Here is a 22,749-nt window from a genome sequence, read left to right on the forward strand (position 1 = left end):
TGCAGGCGCTGCTTAACAATTGGAATAACAGTACCAAAGTCTGGATTGTAATTAGATCTCTGCTGGAACAGAAATCAGTATTTGTTCTGATTTGAACAGAGACAATCTTTACACAGTGTACAAAAAGATATCCATTCAATAACTAACCTGATTAGTGACTTCTTTACTGTGGATGCATGAGTCCTTGTACTTTAGAGATGTGGTGTGTTAATTGCTGTGAGGTCTTCTTATCTCAGTAGAATTTAAGGTCTATAGTGTTCTGTTGTTGAGTAGTTTAAGATGCCACATTAGTGGCTATGGCTGATGAGAAAGGCATGGCACACTGGGACTCAGTTTATATGTTATATTGCACAAAGAAGTAAAGTATCTGACTTGCTTGCATAGCTGTAGGAGTTAAACCAGGCCAGCAGGAGGCTGGAACATTGCAGAAGAAGGTCACCTGGTCTATGAGAAATCTTCATGGCTTTTCAGAGTCTACCCCCAGCCTTGAAGGTCTAGACCATGGCAATAGCTCAGTGCGTGAAAGTGCCTGTCACCAAGCCTGGTGATCTGAGTTCATTTCTCAGGACCCACATGATGGAGAGAGAACGGACTACCCCAAGTTATCCTCTGACAACACTCACACATGTATGCCTGTGCACACATGCATGCATACATGTTCTAAACAAAACATAATTTAACTTTTTATTTTTTGTGATTTTTATACAAAATATTATGATCATAATGTTTCTTACCCACCTCCTTATTCACCCAGCTTCTATTCTTTCTCGCTCATAAAAAAATTAAAAACCAAAACCAAACACACAAACAGAAACCAAAAAGGCCAACATTGACTCAAATTTGAAAAAAGCTTATTTTCATGTCTGCCTTGCCCAGCTGAGTATACTCAGTCTTGAACCCCGAGGGAGTGGGGTGAAGAAGGCCAGTGGCTTCATGGCTCAGATGGGTTAGGGGCATATCTTAATAGGCAAGGTCTTGATGTGGAGAGAGATACCTCAGGCAAAGACCTAAAGGGCATTTGGGGTGCCAGACCCTAGGGGCTGTTGACTACACACACTGGATAGTTATCAACAGCTCTGGATTCTGCTCTGCCGCTGGCATTTCTGCTGTTAAAGAATGGAATCCATTTGTAGGTGGAGACATGCCCTTGCATCCTTCATTTAGAGTTAGTCCAGTTTGGTGGACCCATGGCCTGCTCAAGGGGCCACTACTAGAAAGATGGGTTTGCTGTAAGCCACACCAAAGAGGCAGAGGAACAATTCTTTAGTGAGATGATAGGCCTTTCTTCCCAGAATTCCTATCCCTAGTTCAGTCTCTTAAGGAGCTCAGCCATGCTCCTTTGTAGAGTGGCCTGCTTCTTTTGAACTACTCAGAAAGTGTAACTTTTCCTTTCTTCTATTTCTGTTGTAAGCACCCCTTCCTTACACCCGTGGCTTTCTTGTTCTCTAAACCATTCCTCCCACACATGTTGTCTGCCTGCAGCCTTGTGTCTGAGCCCTGCCTAACTCGGGGTGTTTGTCCTGCTGTCCTTCTGTCCCCCCACTCTTCTCTGGGTAGCTGCTGAGATGAACAGCCTGCTCATCTCACCAGCTGCTTTTCTCTTAATCTCTAATAAGATACCCCTCTCACTTCCAATTCAGTTGACAAATGCTTTTATTCATGAGACTAAGAGCCCCAAGAGGGGCCCTTGACTTTTCCAGTAATAAGATCTGCTCTAACTCTGTTACTATTTCAGTTTGTGTGTGTGTGTGTGTGTGTGTGTGTGTTCTGTAGGGCTCTGCACTCCTCCTGTCATGTGGGTTCTGGGGATAAACTCAGGTCAACAGGCTTGGCTGTGAAGTCATCACTCAGTGAGCCCCTTCACCTGCCCTCTTTCTTGTTTTGAGACAGTCCTGAGACAGTCACCCAGCCTCAACTGCTCTGTGGCCAGAGGTGAACTTAACTCCAGATGTGCTTGCCTCCACCTCCTGTGTGGAGATTGCACGGTGCACCACCTCCTGTGTGGGGATTGCAGGGTGCACCGCCTCCTGTGTGGGGATTGCAGGGTGCACCGCCTCCTGTGTGGGGATTGCAGGGTGCACCCCCTCCTGTGTGGGGATCGTAGGGGTGCAACACCTCCTGTGTGGGGATTGCAGGGGTGCACCACCTCCTGTGTGGGGATTGCAGGGTGCACCGCCTCCTGTGTGGGGATCGTAGGGGTGCAACACCTCCTGTGTGGGGATTGCAGGATGCACCACCTCCTGTGTGGGGATTGCAGGGTGCACCGCCTCCTGTGTGGGGATTGCAGGGCTGCACCACTGCCAGTGTTTCCCAGCTTTTCCAAGTCCCTTTTCAAAGTTAAGTGTTTGTATCTGTAGTGAGTACAATCCCACATGACTTAGTTTATAAGAATTGAGTCTGTGTTTCATAGCAAGTTTAGAAACACAGGTTCACTGTAATTTAGTATTCTTTAATCTTATCATACAAAAACTAAAGCGGTCTTGCCCTACCACACTCCTACACTTCTTACTCCCCCAAATACTCTATTTGAATTTTATGTTTTACTGTTTCTTTTAGTAGTTGCCTCATATCTGTGATCAAGACTCACCAGCTACCTATACAGTGATCCTAGGTTCCTCCACGGTCGTGGGGGCAGAAGTCCCAGGGTAGTTAGTGTCAATCTTCAGCTGCCAGGCCCACAAGATGTGACAGATTCTGCTGTGGTGGAGGAACTTGGGGAGAGTAGCCTACTTTGTCTAGGCAAAGTGGGGAATCAACTCTCCAATGTCCTGCTTGTCCACGGTTGGGGCAGGGTCCTGGTGGCAGGTAAGGGAAAGGGCAGTGTTTTGCCCAAGGCTGGCCAGCTCCAGGTGGAGTTCTTCTGTGATCACCATTTTCTTTGGGGAAGACCTAAGGGCGGCTTTCCAGGCGCTGGTATATCTCTGTCACAGGAAGCTTTTCTTAAGCATTACAAGCCATGTTCCCTGAAAAGTTGGAAGATCACTATCTATTAAGTATATTTAAACTAAAACTCTGCTTGTTCCTGTTACTGTTTTAGGCATAACTTTGGAAACATACATACATAGGAGGCTAAATAAAGCTTATCCTGTAATCAGGTACATCAGTCCTTAGCATGACCAGAAGTGCAGCACTAAATACATTAAAGGCTTCTGTCATTTATAAGGCAATTGATCATTAACTTAAATGTTGTAATCATCTTTGACAGTTTACAATGAGTTAGTAGTTTTTATTAGATTAGGATTTTAAAAAATATCCCTTTTAAGTTTGAGCTTTAAAAATAACACTTTTTGAATTGAAGCTTAGTATCAAACTAAAACTTTTATTCATAGATACAGTCCTTAGGGAGACTGGCAACTTTACTGATCCTTTTATACCATTATGGAATACTGAGGTTTCCTTCCCCCCTCCCCCCTCCCCCTTCCCTCCCCCCATGGCTTAGTTTATAACAAATCTCTAAATCTTAAAGTGAACAAAGACAAATATTACTGTGAACCTGAGTAGACGTTAGGAACTTATAAATCTTACTTATCGAACATAGTTTTACTTTAAGCATAAAGAAAGCTAGAGCACGGAGCTGGAGTCAGGGCACAGAGGAAAGACTCCAGGCTGCTGCAGGCAGGACTACTGCAGTCCTCGGGAGGGGAAAGAACTGGGCAGAGCAGAGAAAAGATGTCTCTGGGTGCAGGCCAGAGGTACAGCAGGGCAGGAGCCAGAGAAGCACATTGGTGTCCACATGGAGGGCACAGCAGCCCAGAGGACATAGCAGCTCAAGAGTCAGACTCTGGAATTTGGAATCAAATCTCCTGGGAGGCAGGAGCCAGCAGAAGCAAATGATCCAAACCTTAGGAGAGTTAGATCGCAGCTTGGCTTGGTGTTGAGTGAGGCTGCAGATGGGGGGGGGGGGGCGTGCAGGTGAGTGCATTCTGTGCTCCCCTGCTGCCCTAGCCTACTCCTTTGCTTCCCCACCCCTCCTGCTAGGTCTGGCTCTCACTTTGCAACAAACTTACAGATCCATCAATAGTAACTTAAAGACAGAACATTCACACAGTATATGGGGGAGACCAGTCAAAAATCTGTACAGGGCAGCTTGCAGTATTTTTATAGATTCCAAATAATACTGGGATCTAGGATACTGTTGGTCACCTGAATTAAGATTGAGTATCTAAAGGATTTTGAGGTCAGAATTGATTGCAAAAGTGAATTAATTTGGAGCACTTCAAGTCGGATGCCAGGAGAGGCTGGAGGTTTTGTATGGAAGACAGCATATACCATTCCCATGAATGGAGAAGGGGGACTATCTGATGCCTGTAGTCTGAGGGCTTCCCAGGCCCAGGGAGGACTGAATGAGGACCACACAGCCTTTTACTGGGTCTTCACCTCACTAGACTGGTGATCAAGGTCTAAAAATCCAAGGAGAGACAATAATGCCTGGTATCAGTAATTTCAAATAAAGCCAAAAGGCGAAAACTGAGATAAAAAGCAAAACCTCACCCAAGAGAAAGGGTCAGAGTTGGGTTGCGCAGCCTGCAAGAGTACTAGACTCAGGAAGCTGTTGATCTGCCTCAGGGATCACTTACTGATTGCCAGCTATAGATGGAAGACCAAGCAATAGATTGAAAAGCGGATTGATTGCAGTGGAGATAGGGAAAGCCAGGCTGACAGGGAGCCTGGCGGCAAGGCCTTTATAAGGAACAGTGGTGACAGTGGAAATGTGTTGTGTTTGGCAGCTGGTGTAAGACCCCCAAAAACCGAGGGCGCCCAGCACCCCACACCTTGGAAAGCAACACCCAAATCACTCGCGAGAGACAGTCTCGATGCAATAACTGGAGGATTTCTTTATTCCAGAATTCTGGACCCCGAGTGCCGAATTGCGACAGCTTTTATAAGTTTACAATAAAGCCCGTGAATCACAAACCAATCATTCCTTAGCATGGAGAGCCTGCAAAATGCGAGCCAGTTGATTTGTCCCACTCCATAGTTTTTAGGCCAATCAGTTTAAAATTATCAGAGCCTGCGCTCAGTGGACCAATTAGTTTCCTATTTTCTTGGAGTCTATAGCTTTGTGCACTCCTGGATAGGGGTAATGGTGTAAGCAGTTTACAGAAACAAGATAAGCTTAGCTCATTTCCAGTTACCTTGTGAGGATTCAAGGCCTTTTTGCCTAGCTCAGAACAACGGGTGGGCTCTGGAATGTGACCTTTTACCTAGTTTCTAACAAAGAGCACAAAGAGCGGGCTCTGGAATAGGAAGTGTTTGGGGCTCCTTAGAAGGCTGCAGTTAGGCTGTATTTTCTATTCTTTAACTGGCACTGAGTGGCTGGAGACTGGCTGTATTCTGGACTGTGGGTAGATCATTTGTAAATACTTTTGATGACTCAGTGTGAAGATGAGGAATACCTTTGCTTTCACTCCCTCAACCCACAAAGCACACATCTGCAGCTGACCTCCAGCCTTGGCACTGTCATATAGTAGTTTTGTGGCCGTGTTGTAGTGTCTGTAAATATGCTAAGGCATCAGATAAATGGCCTCATCCACGCGGCAGCCTGTTTCCACTGGAGATTGTATTCACCTTTTCCTTCTGCTTCCTGTTGTTTGGTGTTCTGCTTATTCATCATTTTTGAGTTTCATGGGCCTTGTCCATAGGGAATCCTGCATTCAAACACTAGCTTCCTGTCATTTACTTCCTCAGGCGAGCTCCCCTGCTGCCCGCTGCTAACTTTAGGAGTCTACTTGTTTCAGGAGTTTATACCTTCTCATACAGACTTTTATTTTGCCTTTAAACTAAGAGTTGGGAATACTGCTAACAGCTCCTCCTCCTCCCCCTGCAGCCCCTCTAAGAGCCTGGAATGCTGGGATTGCATACAAGTTCACTGTGGACTGACCCCAACTCCCTGTTTTCAGTGAGGCACCGTAACTCACTCAGTGCAGACCTACCCACTGTTAGCGTCCAGAGCCCTTCTGAAGCCACTCTGACTGTCTTTGCCCGTGTGGGCTTTGATCTCTGTTTGCCTCTCAGGCTGCGGGTTGGTCGGTTGGTTGCCTGGCCGGCCCTGTGGGAGTTACTCCACCTGAGTCACAGTGCACTCTGCTGTGTGTCACGAAATCCTATCCAGGGCTGGGATTCCCTGACTTCTTTGCTGGCCTGATGCTCAGCTTCCGTAGTTTTTGTTGTTTTGTTTCCTCTACAACTTTCCCTTTTCTTCAGGACAAAGATAACTCACATTTTAAAGGAGACGAATTTAAATGAACATGTTCTGTGAATCATCTTTCACTGGAGCCTTTTAGCTTTCCTCAAGTCACTCAAGTGTTAGGTGTTGCTGGTCACGCCTGTGGTGGTTAACATCAACTTAAAGCTCCAGAACCCAGGGCATTTCATTGTCACCTACGGCCTTGCTTCTCCCGCTGGCTGCCCAACCATTGCTGAAGGCCACGTATGTGGTCACTGACTGTCTGAAACTCAGCCATGGGTCACGTGAAGTTAGAACTCCCGCCCATCCCCCCCCCCCCCCCCCCCCCCAGCTTCCACTTCAGCTCTGCAGGCTGCTCCTTGTCACCTCAGCTACCTCAGGCCTTGCCCTGCCTCAGTATAATGGCATTATGGTTAGTAGGCATTCAGGGCTTTGACCTCTCAGCTTGTGCTGGAAATGGAGCCTGGTCCGTGTTTGTGAGACAGGCCACTGAGCATTTTCTCTGTCAGCACTGCGCTCTTGTTCTCTGGGTGTCACTGAGCTGCCCAGCTCAGTCCCAGCTTCTTCATTATTGGGTCTTAAGTACAAAAATGGTGCTCATGGATAAGCATGCTTGGGCGCCATACGCCCCTAGCGTGGCCTTGCAACAACGATGCACTAGTCTCAGATTTTCTCAAGGCTGCTGGATGTCCATCTAAGGAGCCTTTACAGATGGCTCTTGGTTCTGCTTCTGTATTAGGTACTTTCCTGTTGCTATGATAAACACCATGAGCACAGCACCTTAGAAAGGTTTATGGTGCAGAGAGATGACAGAGTCCGTGATGGCAGGGCAGAGGCATGGGCACAGAAATAGTTAAGAGCTCACACCTGTCGCCGGGTGGTGGTGGCGCACGTCTGTAATCCCAGCACTTGGGAGGCAGAGGCAGGCGGATTTCTGAGTTCGAGGCCAGCCTGGTCTACAGAGTGAGTTCCAGGACAGCCAGAGAAACCCTGTCTTGGAAAAAATCAAAAAAACAAAAAAAGATCTCACACCTGCATCTGCACTGAGGAGGCAGAGTGCACACTGGGATTTGCTAGAGCCTTTTGAGACCTCAAAGCCCATCCCCAGCGACACACCTCCTGAACAAGGCCACACCTCTTAGTCTTTCCCAAACAGCTCCTGCAGCTTGGGACCAAATATTCAAATATATGTGTCTAAGGAAGGCATTCCCATTCAAACTCCACAGCCTGGGGCCTGGCACTCCTGTTCTCAGCACAGCCTGGGGCTTGGCACCCCTGTTCCCAGCACACTGGGTAGGCACCACCTCCTGGAATAAGTTTTCTTTTTGTGTGAGAACATGTTTGGCCACCATGGAAGCTGTATGCACAAGCTTGTGTGCTGCTAAGACATTTCTTCTTCCCCCAAGGCTTCTAAGGTGAAACAGTCAAGTCTCCAACTCTGCAGAGCTCCAATAACCTTACACCTTGAAGACCCTAACATTCCTTGTTTTGATGCATGTGTATAAAAGTGCTGTAGTGCTAACATAATTACTAATTGTAATTTCTAATTGTAATTGAAATTATGTATTTCTTATTAAGACCTTTCTTTCTGGAGAAATTATACATATGTGCACATGTGTGTATAAATATTAAATAAATGAAATAAATACATGTATTAAAATGAGGGAGTGTAGTTTCCAATGTATGTTAAAACACTTACCTGAGTGTCTTTCTTTTCCCAAAGTTGTACCTAGTCTTTGGAATGTTGATGCAGAAGTCACAGTCCCTGAACAGAAGCCTGGGGAAGTTGCTGAAGAACTAGCAAGCTCCTACGAGAGGAAGCTCATCGAGGTAAGGTCTGGAATGCTGACTGCTCTGCTGTGGGCCAAGGGAGGCCCCACCTGCTATAGCCAGAAAGGCGGAGCACAGAGAGATGACCCAGAGTACTTGGGAGAGAAGGAAAGTGGCTTCTCTGGACAGCATTTCTTAGGAACACTTGAGCTCTGTGGCAAGTGAGTAGGAGCGGGAACATGAATATGTAGGATTAAAACAGAAGGACTTGGGCCTGAGAGAAGCTCCAGTCAGAGAGAGCTTGCTGGATGACCCTCATGAACAGCCTGCATCCTAGAACTCAGGGAAAAAGAAAAAGCTGGGCGTGGCGGCTCGCTCTTGCAGACTATTGGCAGGGACAAGGGGCCAGAACAGCCTGGCTGGTAAGCTCCGGGCCAAGGAGAGAACCTGGCTCAAGAGAGCATGGCCTTCCTAAAGTCGTCATTCAGGGTTGTTCTGGACCCCACACTTATGCTCAGGTGAGCACAGGAGCAGTTGAAGAAAGATGTAAGGTAGCAAAGAAGAGTGGCTTCTGAGGAGGCGGCAGAACTCGCTGGTGATCCATCAGACTCCCCACCGAGCCCTGCCTGTTGAACCTCTTTAAAGCTGGTGTCTTGGTTCAGCTGTGTGTTCCCCATAGAAGAACATGACAAAGATAACATACAAAGACTGGTTTACCTATGGGCCTGAGGCATACATGCAGATGAAGTCTAGAGTGATACTACCTGCCATTTGCATGTTATCTAGGTAATGAATGGTCATTTGATAACCATATCAGATAACCATATCAGATAACATTGAGTCAATTACAAGCCTCTTGTGGTGGTGGTGGTGGTATATGGTATGATGTGATGTTGTTGTAGTGTGTATGTATGTGGTATATGTGTGTGTTGTCTATGTGTGTACACATATGTGTGTGTACACGTGTGTGTGTGTGTGTGTGTGGTATGTTGTGTTATAGTGTGTGTGTGTGTGTGTGGTGTGTGGTATGTGTGTGTTGTCTATGTGTGTGGTATGTTGTGGTGTTGTAATGTGTGAGCGTGTTTGTGGTATGTTTTGTTGTAGTTTGTGCGTGGTATGTGGTGTGCAATATGTGTGTGTGTTGTCTGTGTGTGCATGTGTGTGTACACATGTGTGCGTGTGTATGTATGTGTGTATGCAAGCATGTGTGTATGGTATGTGGTATGCAATATGTGTGTGTTGTCTGTGTGTATACATGTGTGTACATGTGTGTGTGTGTGTGTGTGTGTGTGTGTACAGGTGCCAGTTACACATGCCACCACAGCATGGGTGTCAGGAGAGCAGCACAGCTTTGTTGCTGAGCCACACCTCCAGCTACAAGTCACCATTTTCCTTGTGCTTTTTTATTTGGTTCCTAAGTAAGAGAAGGGCAGTGATGATACACACAGCTTGAGTTCTAACTCTGGTGAGCTTGGGGGAAGGCAGCTGCACTTTGACAAGACAGCTGTTAAGGAAGGATCGAAACCAGGTCCAGGACAACTCTGTGCAAATGCTTTTCCCAGCGGGGTCTTGAGACAGAGCTGGGTGGTGGCAGTGAGCCCAGGTTACTGAATTCCTAGTTAGTCCTCAGTGGGAACAGTTCTCCCCTGCAGGGTCGTGCAAACCTGTATGGGTGCAGTATTAGTCAGGGATCTCGGGGGAGCAGACCTGAGTAAATAAATGAGTGAATGAGTGAATGAATTTATCGTCTGTCGTAAGTAGGACTTGTTATATATAGTGACTTCAAGTCTTTGTGGGCCAATCTAATAATGGCTGTCTACTAATGAAAAGTTCAGCAATCCAGCAGTTGCTCAGTCCACAGGGCTGGATTTCTTAGCTGGTCTTCAGGATACACCAGAATGACTCTAATGCCAGAGAAGGAATGGACTTGCCAGCGGGAGAAAGCAGGCAGAGCAAGAGTCTTCCTTCCATGCCCTTTCTATAGGCTGCCAGCAAAAGGCGTGGCCAGATGTAAAGCAGGTTTTCCACTTCTAAAGATCTAAAGGTGGATCATTTCACTTCAAATGATTTAATTAATAAAACTTCCCTAAGCCAGGTAGTAGTGGTGTATTCCCAGCATTCAGGAGGGAGAGGCAGGCGGATCTATGTGAGTTCAAGGCCAGCCTAGTTGGCTACAGAGTGAGTTCCAGGACAGACAAGACTACAGGGAGAAACCCTCTTTTGTAAACAAAACAAAACAAAGAGAAAAATCCCTCAGGTGTACCTAGCCACTTGAGTTTTAGTTAATTCCAGGGGTAGGCAACTTACCAACCAAGAATAGCTAGCCTGCCAGTGCATACCAAGTCTCGGAAGGCAAAAACTATGCCCTACCTATGTCAGGAACTTTTTATTGGCAAGTGGTAAGTGAGCTTTGAGAGAACATATTTTTAAATTCTCCCAGGACTAGGCTGTGTCAATTTAGTAATGAATGGAGAGTCCATAAGATAGGGAAAAAAAGGGTTATCAGAGTGGAAGTGGATGGAGTGGGGTCATCAGAGTGGAACTGGGGGGTGGACCTCCTGTTGGGGCTGGTTAGGAGATGCCTTCCTGTACCCACTGATCACTGGTACATGAGTTGCTTTTTTGTTACTATGGTAAAGTACCTAATGGAGGCATGTCAGAGAGAAGAGAGTTATTTTAGCTCAGAGATCACCATTGCAGGAAGCATGGTGGAGTAGCTGACACTCCTCACATCTCCACCAGTTAGAGTTCTTGGTGGGCTGGCAGGAGGTAGAGGTAGAATACTTCTATGGAGACTTTATCAGACAATTGAAACAGTGGACGCACACATGCTGTCTCAGGTTCTCTTCTGACACACACATGCTGTCTCAGGTTCTCTTCTGACGCACACATGCTGTCTCAGGTTCTCTTCTGATGCACACATGCTGTCTCAGGTTCTCTTCTGACACACACATGCTGTCTCAGGTTCTCTTCTGACACACACATGCTGTGTCAGGTTCTCATCTGACACACACATGCTGTCTCAGGTTCTCTTCTGACACACACATGCTGTCTCAGGTTCTCTTCTGACACACACATGCTGTGTCAGGTTCTCTTCTGACACACACATGCTGTCTCAGGTTCTCATCTGACACACACATGCTGTGTCAGGTTCTCTTCTGACGCACACATGCTGTCTCAGGTTCTCTTCTGATACACACATGCTGTCTCAGGTTCTCATCTGACACACACATGCTGTCTCAGGTTCTCTTCTGATACACACATGCTGTCTCAGGTTCTCTTCTGACGCACACATGCTGTCTCAGGTTCTCTTCTGACGCACACATGCTGTCTCAGGTTCTCTTCTGACACACACATGCTGTCTCAGGTTCTCTTCTGACGCACACATGCTGTCTCAGGTTCTCTTCTGACACACACATGCTGTGTCAGGTTCTCTTCTGACACACACATGCTGTCTCAGGTTCTCTTCTGACACACACATGCTGTGTCAGGTTCTCTTCTGACACACACATGCTGTCTCAGGTTCTCTTCTGACGCACACATGCTGTCTCAGGTTCTCTTCTGACGCACACATGCTGTCTCAGGTTCCTGCATGGCTTCCCTGTCATGATGGGCTGTGAGCCATGAGCCAAAATGAAACCTTCCTTCCTTCCCTATGCTGCCCTTCGCAGGCATTTTGTCACAGGTAACAGACATATAAAGGGAGGGCTGTGGCAGATGTAGGGTGATCAGGCAGGGGAACACCTGGGGATGCGACTGTTGCCATTATTCTAGTATCCTAGGGGTTAATGTGGACTCTCCAGTGTGTTCTTTAGCCTATAGCTCCAGGCAGTAGGCTGAGATGTCATGGCCATGGCTTGTGGCCTCCAAAGAGTTACCTGAAGAAGGCCCAGTGCTCTGTGGGTACTGATCACAGCTTTGCAAAGTTAATTGATTTGCTAGATTCTCAGCAAGGAAGAAGCAGAAAACCATATTGCAAACCTATAGCCTCTGCTTGTGCTCTGGGAAGCTGAGCTCACTGAAGGAAAAGGGTTCATGTGACAGAAGAGAAGGGGCAGTCACTGATGGCATTCTAGAGTGAGATGGGAGGTGGGGGAGCTGGCACATTGTATGACAAGCAGTGGCAGCTAATGGACTCTGTGCAGCATTCATGTTTGAGATGGGCCTAGAGGAAGATGAGGATGAGTAGGGGAAGGAGAGGGAGAAAGAGGAGGGTGAGGGGGGTGGCATTGCAATGCCTAGCCCTAGAAGAGAGTGACAATATGTGTAACGGATATTTTGTGTTATTTTATGCTCCAGTGACCTGGAGTGGACGAGACTGGGAGCTCCTTGGGGTTAATGTGGACAGAGCTTTTCTGGCCATAAATCTGTTAAGTACCACGGCTTCAACGTGCAGTTGGTGCTCCATAAATACAACAGCAGTAAGAAACTAAGTGAGTCTAGGTACCCTGTGGAGTATGTGTAAGATACTCAGTGTGGAGCCCCAGATTAGGCTGATAGAGAAACCCTAAATATGGCTTGTGATGGCAGGGATGAGATGTGTAATGGGAGCCTGTGGCTCAGGAGAGTGCACTTGCCTGGTGTGGCTGAAGCACCAGGTTCAATGCCCAGTATGACAATAAAAATCAAGAAGAAAGACAAAAGACTTCTAGGGAGAAAAGGTGCCCTGTAGAGGAGGCAGGCTCTCTTGATGCTCAGGGTTGAGGGAAGCTAGGCTTAGGCTGTAGAGGGCCCGGAGCAGCAGGCTCTGTGTAGGCCTCTGTGTGGGGCTGGCTACATCACAGCTTTGCCAGCAAAGAACCATCTTAGCCAGCCTGGCCTCCTCTTCTGTGCTGTCCTCTGTCCTTCCATTCCCCCTCAGCCTCTGGTGGAGCCGGTGGTGGTAAAGAGGAGGTCCGGATGATCCTTTAACGGCCCTTACTCCTCTAGATTGAGGTCTGTTTTCTTCACTGCATCGTGGCTTTAGTGACAAAGCCATGGAATTTCTTAGATGTGGAGAGAGCAAGCATTCATTCATTATCCTAAAAGCAGGCAAAGATTAAGGAGGCGGTGACCCTGGGGAAGCTTCAGGGCAGAGGCGGAGTCATGCCCTGTCTGGAGCAAGGCTTTGAAGGCAGCTCTGCAGAGGTTAGCCCCTCTCTACAGCTGGTTTGCGTAGTTCCTCCCTCCTCCTCTGGACCTCCAGTAACGATGCTCAGACTTTTCTTTGTAAACCTTCCCCTCTCTCTTGAAGATCTGAAACTTCAGATTTTTTTCTCACTAGAGGTTTTGAAGTTCAAAGACATTGGATACATCCAAGATACATCTAAGACTCTTACTTCTTTCTCTCTTTTAAGTAATTCCTGTGGTTTCACCTAATCTCCCTAGAGCTGGCCAGTCCATTTTGGCCTCCAGGAAATGTAAGATGTGGGTAGCATTCAGATTTTGATCTTTCTTCTTCTTCTTGACATTGACTTCTGGAGTCTGGTGGCTTGGAGGACACTTAATGTCACAAAGTCAGAGGAGTTCTGGTCCACCACTTCCTGTTGGGTCTGTCTGAGCCTCAGGCTCTCAGTGGAGTGTGGCCAGTTGCCCTTCTTGAGGTCTACTCTAGGAATTCAGTAGAGCCTGGTTCAAGCAGGAGGAAGCTCTGTGTCCTCATCGTGGCCGGTGTCTTGGAGGGGCAGAAGTTCCAAGCAGTGATCCACAGGCAGGCGTGCCGCCTCTGCTCAACAGCCGGCAGCAGTGAGCACTGATTCCCAGCTCACCTTAGTCCTGGGGAGGCCATGCTGCTCCGCCTTGCCAGCGCGCTTCTGGTTGTAGCACCTCATCTGAGCCAGATGCACCCACCCTCCTCATAGCTGATCTGCTTTTTTGTCTCATCTGGGTGTGGTGATCCTAGCACCTGGGAGGCAGAGTCAGGAGGATCCTGAGTTTGAGGCCAACCTGGGTTATATAGTTGAGACTCTGTCTTTAAAAAAAAACAAAAACAAAACCAAAAACCAACAAGACATGGAGGAGGCTGCTCAGGTGCCAAAGTGTTGGTTTTGCCTGTGTGGAGGCCTGGAGTCTGGGGCTGCCTCTGACCTGGAGTCTGGAGTACTTAGTACTTAGGAACGAACAGATGAACTTCCACAGAGACACACTGGGAAGATGATCCAATACTTCACTTTTGGACAACAAATAAAAATATTTGTAATTATAGTGACTGATTTCAGCTCCTCAGCCCTCCACTATTTTGAGTCTCTGTTAGCTTTCTCCCTTTACGCAGGAAGAAGCTTCCTGAAGCTACTTCTAGGCCTGTAGCCGGAGTGTCCTGGTCTTGATGTAAGAGGTTCAGGAGATCCAGTGCTGTTGTGTTGGTGCTGGGCGTGCCTGGGGAGGGATCAGAGCTGTGTGAGCGCTGGATAAACTGGCCCTTCTCTACTTGAAGTCTGCTGCTTGAGGGTAGGTCTACAAACTTCAGAGAGAGTAGACAGCTGATATGACCACGGAGTCCTTGCACCAAGAAAGTCTCTCTTGGCTAGCCGGCTCTGCAGTGACTCACCTGTGCCCCAAGACATCTGAAGAGCACGGAAAGGCTCGCTGCCGTCTTCAGCCTCACTTCTCACCTCTCCTAGAACTTGTTCCATCTTCCAGATGCGCATCCTTGCACAGGGGCTGGCGCAAGCTGTCTAACTTGACAACTAACTCGGACCTTGTTCTCACACACACACACACACACACACACACACACACACACACATACTGAAGGCAGGTTTATTGGGAAGCTTCTTGTATTAGTTTGGGTTCTCTAGAGTCACAGAACGTATGGATAGTCTTTATATAGTTAGGGAATTTGTCGATGACTTACAGTCTATAGTCCAACTCCCAACAATGGTCAGCAGCAGCTGTGGATGGAAGTCCAAGGATCTAGCAGTTGCTCAGTCCCACGAGGCAAGCAGGCAAGGAAGAGTGAGTAAATCTTCCTTCTTCCAACGTCCTTATATATCTCCAGCAGAGGGTGTGGCCCAGATTAAAGGCATGTGCCTCCATGCCTTTAATCCCAGATGACCTTAAACTCGGGAGATCTCCTTGTCTTAATCTTCTGAAATTCATAGCCACTATGCTTCAAGATCTCCATGTCAAGATCCAGGTCAGAAATTTATGTCTCTGAGCCTCCAGATTAGGATCATAGGTGAGCCTTTCAATTCTAGATTGTAGTTCATTCCAGATATAGTCAAGTTGACAACCTGGAATAGCCACTACACTTCTTTCAGCCAGGAGAGTTCACTGTCCCCAAGGATTGGGGTTGGGAAGTTGCCATGGGAAAAGTGGGGGTGGGTCAGAGAGAGAGAAAGAGAAAAAGGGAATGCACACAGGGAGGAGGAGGAGGAGGACGAGGAGAGAGAGACAGAGGGAGGGAGGGAGGGAGGGAGGGAGGGAGGGAGGGAGGGAGGGAGAGAGAGAGAGAGAGAGAGAGAGAGAGAGAGAGAGAGAGGGAGGGAGGGAGGGAGAGGGAGGAGCAGGGAGAGAGGGAGAGAGACTTATTTTCACCTTTAAGGTCTCATCTGAAGATGGGTATGGTGGTGGGTGCCTGTAATCCTGACACCAGCAGGCTAGGGCAGGGGCATTATAAGGTTGAGGCTAGCCTGGGCCACTTCTCTGCTCTTCTGCAAACTGGGTTCAGTCCCCAGGTGTCCTTGGCATCCTGTGTCCTGTAACCTGATCCTGATGGGGCAGCTTCTCTGTACTTGCCTTGACTGGTTCTCTGTTTGTCCTTTCCCCAAGTCCCCTCTGCAGCACGCCCAGCAGATGGCAGTAGACGTGTCCCCATCACCAGCATTCTATCTGTTATAGCCCGAGCATCCAGCAGGGCCCCTGGCATGACTGGTAACGCATTTAAACAGCATTTTTGTTGAAGACCACAGGAAAGCTGGATCAAACTGGCTGTGACAGACACAATACATTTACTTATTAAGTCCTGTGTGACTTGCTCAGGCCACTGGGTTATAAATAGCACTGCCATGCCAGCCAGGCTGGAGAAGAGAAGAACTGGGTAATGAACATTTCCTGGTTCTTGTTTTCCTTGCAGTACCTGTGAGCCATGGATTCTGTGTAGCACAGTGACAAGAGGGCAAGAGTCTGGGTCCCCAGGCCGCCGCTTGGAAGGCGGCTTTGCAGTTTTGCTGCCGGGCCCACCATAGTCTTTGTGAAAGGGGGAGCAGGATTTCATCTGTTCAGCCAGGGAGCTGTTGGGGTGCTTGTTGCTGTCTTGCTTATCTTCAGTCCAGGACAGTCTGATTTTAGGCATGGCTAGCTGACTCCAGGAATGTGAGCTCTGCCACTAGGCTGCGGTTTCTTTTCCATCCTTGCCTCTATTATTTCTGGGGTGAATTAATAGCTCTGGGTAATTCCCCTTCTGTTCATAGATGGCTATGATCTCCTGAGCAAACATTTTCTTCCAGATTCACATTCAGAGGAGACAAGGCTTTGCCTCTTTCTTTCCTGGCCAAAGCTTTGATTTTATGCTGGCAACCCAGCTGGGGCTCCGTTCTTACTCTTCATCTGATCACAGGGTCTGGCTTCTGCACTGAGACAGCGGAGAACCCTGTCCAGATGTGGGGAACAGAGCGTAGGGAATGAATGGGCTGTACTCCGAGGGGAAGGGTGCTGTGGAGACTCTGGCTTACGTAAGCTCACAGCGAATGAGTTAGTGAGCAAATGAGCCCTTAGCCGTGAATAGACCTTCTCCCTTCTCCGGTGCTTTTGGGCCTCTTGTCCTACCAGCAGAGTACGCTTCATCCAAGGGTCAGTGAGTGCAGAGACGGGTGGGGGGCAGTATTTGAGACTTTGCCATGGTGTGCCCGTCAGCTTAGGTGGGCTAGGGCAGTCCTGGCTGCAGGAAGAACATGCGCAAGTGTGACAAGCTGGCTGAGAGACTTAGCAGTGAGACAGGGACACTTCACTTCCTCACTGGCAGCAATGGCTGCTCTAACATTACTTTTTAGTCAGCATACAGAGCAGTTGTTTTATCACAGCGTTGTCAGAGGTGTGTGCCACTACCTTGCACACAGTCACTCCTCCACGAACGCTCGATCCTCTGCTCAGCTGTCCTCTGCTCAGCTGTCCTCTCATCTGTTTGATAGGCTTTAGATATGATGTTTCCTTTTAAAATGCTTGTGTGTGTGCTGTGAAGCCAGAGGACTTCCTGTGCCACCTGCCTCCATTGAGACCTGGTCTCTCACTGGCTTGGAGGTCACCAATAGGTTAGACCGCCTGGCTCTGGACGCCCCTCCCCCATCTCCTCCTCTCCAGCCCAGGAATTCCATTCCACATGCCATTCCAGCTGGAAGTTTCCCCGAGGGCTCCAGGGATCACACCTGGCTCTGCGTGCTTGCAGGGAATGTATACACTTTACTGACTGAGCCATCTTCCCAGCCCTGGTTAATGTTTTTCTTTTTTCTTTTTCTTCTTCCTGAACATGCTCTGGTGGGAAGCTCTCCCTTTGCATTCTCTTCTCCCTGCCTCAGTCCTCCCCAGCACAGGCCGGTGGGGACCATGTCTCCACTGCTTCCTGGCTGTTTTCTGCCACTTGATAGAATTCCTTTCTAGACCCAGCCAGCTGTTTGCTTCTAACCCATTTAGGAAGATTTCATTTGTCAGGCAAAGCTGGTGATGTCAGAGTAGGATGGTTGTTCTCTCTGGGTCCTAAGGGCTGTGTGGAGGCTTCTGCCTGCAGAGTTGGCAGCGTTTGGCTTGGGAAATGTCTGGGAAAGTGTTGCCTCAGGGTGCCTGTCATTTCAGAAGTGGCCCTTGATGTGTGACCCTCAGACACAAGCTTGGCTTCTGACAGAGCAGAGTTTGCTTTATCAAAGGGTCTAAAACCCTCTGACATGTGCTTGTCTCTTTTACCATGAGATTGGCACAAAGTGCCGCAGCGTTGGTATTAGTTTATAAAAAGCAGAGATTTGACTGACCATCCCAGGTGTATGTGTGTGTGTGTGTGTATGTGTGCCTGTGTGAGAGACATATATGCAACATCAGGCATGTGTTCAGAAACCTACTCACCTCTAAATGAATGAATGAATGAATGATCTGAGCATAAATTAAATGTGATTGAGACCGCCTGCTTGCCATTATCCCTCTTTTGATTTTTTGAGACAGGGGCTCACTATATAGCCATGGCTGCCCTGGAACTCACTGTGTAAACCAGGCTGGCCTTGAGCTAATAGAGATTCACTTGTCTCTGTTTCCCAAGTTCAGGGATTAAAGGCCTGCACCACCACAATCAGCCACTGAGTACCTACTGTGTCAGCTGTTACACTGTGTGTGCCATTTGATCTTTATACCTACAAGCACAGAGGGTAGGGGTAGAAACTAAGGTTTAGAATGGTTGACTGGATTTCAGGGGTATAACCTTTGACCCAGTTCTGAGGTCCCATCATACCCCAGGTTATCCAACCATTTGGTTTTGTAAAGCTATCACCATAGATGTGAGGACTGTCCCTGGAGGTCAGGCTGTCTTCCACCAGAAGACCTTCCTAAACTACAAGAGATTCAGGCTTGGACTGGAAGCGACTTTTCTCAGTTTATTATAGAGCAAGTTAATCAAATGGATTATGTAGTTCGGCTCATGGCTTGCTTTGATCTAGTAGTTTTGTAGAAAGAACAAATTGAACGTTTTCGTTTAATCCACTTTGGGTGTGTGCTGGAGTGGGTCTAAAAGCAAAGCGAAGCAGCACATGCCTGTGAATCCCAAGTCCACTTCTCCTTCAGGAAGCTGTGCTGTCCTCGACACCCGAGCGAGGTCTCTGGTGGACTGGCTGGTGCACTTTCCCCATGCTTGTTTACCCCACACATGCTTTTGAGCACTTGATGTGTCTTGTTTGTCCCTCACACTCTACACAGTACTGCTCTAGTCCTTATATAGAAGGGACAAAGATACTCTAAGCTATATAACTCCAAAGCTATATAAGCACTCAATGGCAGGAGACGGGGTCAGAGTCCAGACTTGAAGCTCATAGCCATTCTCCATTGGAAACATCCTGTGTCCATATTGCTGATAGTTGTAGTCTGACTCTACATTGGTCATGGTGGGAAGATGTGACATCAGGGCTCTGGGTGTGTACCCAGCCCTGCCACTTCAGCTGCCTGAGTCTTCTCCCCCCCCCCCCCCCCCCAGACAGGGTTTCTCTGTGTAGCCCTGGCTGTCCTGGAACTCACTCTGTAGACCGGGGCTGGCCTCAAACTCAGAAATCCGCCTGCCTCTGCCTCCCAAGTGCTGGGATTAAAGGCGTGCGCCACCACCGCCCGGCCCCTGAGTCTTAAGCACCCTTAATTATAGCCTGAGGATGATCTTTGCAGTTCTCATCCTTTCTCTCCCACTTCTATCTTTTGTCAAGATCTCGTGTAGCTCAGGCTGTCCTCTGTAGCTGAGGGTGACTTTGAACTTGTTGTGCTCTCATGTGCCACCAACAGGGAGTTAAACCCAGACCCTCATGCCTGCGGCAAGCGTGGAAGCAGCTGAGCTTTTCCCCAGCCCCAGGGGAGTCTCGTATTTAATGCTCATCTGTAGGTAAACAATTACGTGCGAGGCTTTCCCCTTCCGGGCACATTCTGGGGTCCTTTTGTCTTATTACTTCCTGGAATAAATTTAGTGTCACTCCTGAGGTGACTGGTCCTGGTTCTGTCAGAACAACCCAGTTGTACCTTTCCCTTGTGCCTCCCTTCTCTGGTAGACTAATGGCTAACCATTCCCTCTGGAGAACAGGTCACCTATGGTTTCTGCAGATTCCCTGTTTTACTCAGGTCTTTCTCAGTTGTTATGGTGCTTCCTATGCTCTGCCCTCTGTATGGGAATTTGGATGGTGCTAGGCTGGGCCAGTAGGAAGCATCTTCCTTTTGTTCCCTGCCACTGCCTGAGTGCCTGCACTCCAGGATGAGGGATAGTTCTAGGCCCCTTCAACCATGACCCAGACTTGCCTGTACCCCAGACTTGCTCCTTTCATTTCTTGGCTTGTAGTTGAGGGCAGCCTGCCCCACCAAGAGCATGCTCTGACCTCTGAACCCAGGCATGGAAGGTGCACAGGAGAAGGGGCTGTCATTCCCACGCTTGCTTCTCCGCTGCTTCCATCCACGATGGACTGAAGGATTCTGAGCACTAGGAACACTGGCTTTGTTTGGACCACGTTGTACTCTGTCCACTGTCAGAACTTGGCGAAGAGCCTGAAGTTTGCAGATTTGTCCCTAGACTTGGTCGTAGAGGCTTCCAGAATTCCTGCATGTTTCTCTCCTCCCTGCTAACCCCAAAACTTGAGCTTGCCAAGTCACCTGAGATGTTTCATTTTCCAGGAAATAACTGCCTCTCACAGCCTCCTCTGTAGTTGATTTTCCTACCATTCTCCTGCCTTTTGTGCAACTTCTGTTGATGGAGGCAGCTGAGTCTCCTGGTGTTCCTGGGACTGTAAAGCCAAATAAACCCTTTCTCCCCTGTGAGCTTTCTGTCAGGGTGTTTGTTATGGCAACAAGTGGAGTTAGGGTAGTAGATTTCTACTTGTTATCACTGTGTTGCAGTGTTGTCTGCTGGTTTGGTTGAGCAGTTTTATCAAAGTCATAAAATTGGCAGTTTAGAGAAAATAGAACCGGTATCTCATGAGGGTTCACTGGATCACAGAGGTCCCTTTTTGGATGTTCTCAGGGGGCAGGGGAGAGAGGGCTCTTTTGAGGACTCTTCACTAGGGTAAAATCTTACTTATAAGTGCTGTCTTTGTGATCTAATCTCTCCCAAGAGGCCCCACTCTTCTCAGAACTTCTCAGAGCTTCAGTGTGACTTCAGTGTGGTTCTAACCACACTGTGCTCTCTCTGCTTGAAAGCATTTTGTTAGGTGACACCTTTTAAGTTATTGTTACTGTTTTTATTGCATGCATGTATGATGTGTGATTGCCAGTGCACATGTACCATAGCATGTGTTTAAAGGTCAGAGGACAGCTCAGGTCATCAGGCATGTGTGGTTGGTTTTGACTGTCACCTTGAATCACAAGGGAAGAGGGAGTCTTAGGAAAATACTTTCCAGGTCTGCTTGGCCTGTGGGCATATCTGTGAGGGATTGTCTTATTTGATGAGGGAAGATTCAGCCCACTGTGACTGGCATTAGCTCCTGAGACTGGACTCTGGATTGTCTGAGAGTGGAGAGGGTTTGAATCCACTTTCTACCTTTGCATGTAGTTGAGACAAGCATCATGGTGGAGTTCCTGTTGCTTTGACCTCTCTAATGTTGACTGTAATCTGGGACTGTGAGCCCAAGGAGACCCATCCTCCTTTAAGTTGCTTTGGACAGGGTGTTTACCACAGCAACAGAGACAAAACTAAATAGATGGCAAGCACTTTTCCTTTTGAGCCATTTTGTTTGTGCTACGTAATCCCTTTCTAAAAGGAACGATAGAGTGTCTCAGAGCCACATTAGAGTGAGTAACTGTTAAATGTCATCTTCCCAGTGAGTACTGTCTAAAATCTTCGCGTGTCAGGGAGAGTCTCAGGCATAGCTGAAGGCTCTGTGTGGGGTCCACAGGAGCGTGTTAGTGCTCCCACTCATCTTTTATACAGCTGTGTGCTGTGTCGGAGGGCTTTGCAAATGGAAAGTCAGACTATCTGGAAGCACTGGACTCCTACTCCTGTACCATAGGTGCTGCCTAGAGCCATGTCATGGCCGATACAAGTACCTTGAAGTTTACAGCCCTTAGCTACCCACACCCCATTGTCTCCCTCACCCAGACTGTCTGCTGTCTTCAATGGCATCAGAAATCTGAAACTCTGGCGTTCTAGAAGTGCTAGGGGCTACAGATAGAAGTATAAATAAATGTATGTAAGCACATATAGAATGCATACATATACACACACATGCATATACATAAAATTATGTGTAACTACTGGTCATATTACCATCTTTGCCTGGCTTCTAGAAAGCACATCAGAATCATTGACTTTTAGCAGGAGTGGAAAACATTTTGCTACCTTCATCTGTTTCCTGTCTCATATTACTATAGCACCACACAACAGTGTTACTGTGTAATCCAGTTGTTTTGAAATGATCACAGACATTCACCTGCAGTATCGAGGAGTGTGGTTTTGTGAGAACATTCTGAAAATCTCCGCCTTATTCAGAATATTTTACTCACAAAGCTGCCTAGATCATCTGTTTCAGCCATGTGGGTTACTAATGCTCCAAGAATGAGAATATAATTAAAATACACTTAATGCTAAAATGCAACTGAACATAATTTTATCTTCAATAATTTAGAAGGCAGTTAAGGAGCGTGCCATGCCTCAGGGCCATAATTATGAACATCAGTAATCTTAGCATGACACTATAAAAAATGTGGTTATATCAGCTTTCTGATGATCTGAAATCTGTGGAAAGTAGAGTTTGCGCATGCAGTGTATATATAGGTCTTCTGAGCCACCACAGAAGTGCTTAATATATGACTTCATAGCTGATGAGCATCAAAAATGGGAGACAGGCAGTGTAAAGTTCAGTTGTCTGAACATTTACCCCCGTGCACAGTGTTGGGGTGGGGGGAAAGACTCTGCCTTTCAGTGTAGTGTGAAATAGAGACATGTAGATAGAAGGTATATTTTTAAAATGTGCTGAATGCATGAGCAGCCAGAGGGAAGTTAGGAGACAAGCTGGGATGCCAGGAAGTATCTCTACTGGGAAGGAAGAGTGTGGCGGCTTGGGGTGAAGGTCTGAAGCAGACTCGGCTGAGGGTGTAAATTTTGTCATATCATCTTTATGATGACGTAGGAGCCAGTGGTGGTAGACTTGATGAGAGGA

The 22,749-nt window shown here is 47.6% G+C and overlaps 1 protein-coding gene and 1 long non-coding RNA gene across 8 annotated transcripts in view; both read left to right on the plus strand.

Annotated features, from left to right (window-relative positions):
- Snx29 (sorting nexin 29) overlaps nt 1–22,749 on the plus strand; it is a 397,982-nt gene that overhangs the window by 225,644 nt on the left and 149,589 nt on the right. For all 4 annotated transcript variants that reach the window (XM_052197693.1, XM_052197692.1, XM_052197691.1 and 1 more), the window contains one exon: nt 7,911–8,017. In XM_052197693.1, coding sequence (XP_052053653.1) covers nt 7,911–8,017 — 107 coding nt within the window. The remainder of the gene's footprint in view (nt 1–7,910; nt 8,018–22,749) is intronic.
- LOC127695494 (uncharacterized) lies at nt 10,781–12,137 on the plus strand. 4 transcript variants are annotated; one of them, XR_007979991.1, is made up of 4 exons: nt 10,785–10,921; nt 11,232–11,355; nt 11,387–11,417; nt 11,449–12,137. It is a non-coding gene; the product is annotated as an uncharacterized LOC127695494 (long non-coding RNA). The 4 variants fall into 4 exon arrangements; XR_007979989.1 differs by lacking the exon at nt 11,387–11,417 and having other exon boundaries at nt 10,781–10,859; XR_007979987.1 differs by lacking the exon at nt 11,387–11,417.

This window comes from Apodemus sylvaticus, chromosome 10 (assembly GCF_947179515.1).
Source record: "Apodemus sylvaticus chromosome 10, mApoSyl1.1, whole genome shotgun sequence".
Lineage (NCBI taxonomy): Eukaryota > Metazoa > Chordata > Mammalia > Rodentia > Muridae > Apodemus > Apodemus sylvaticus.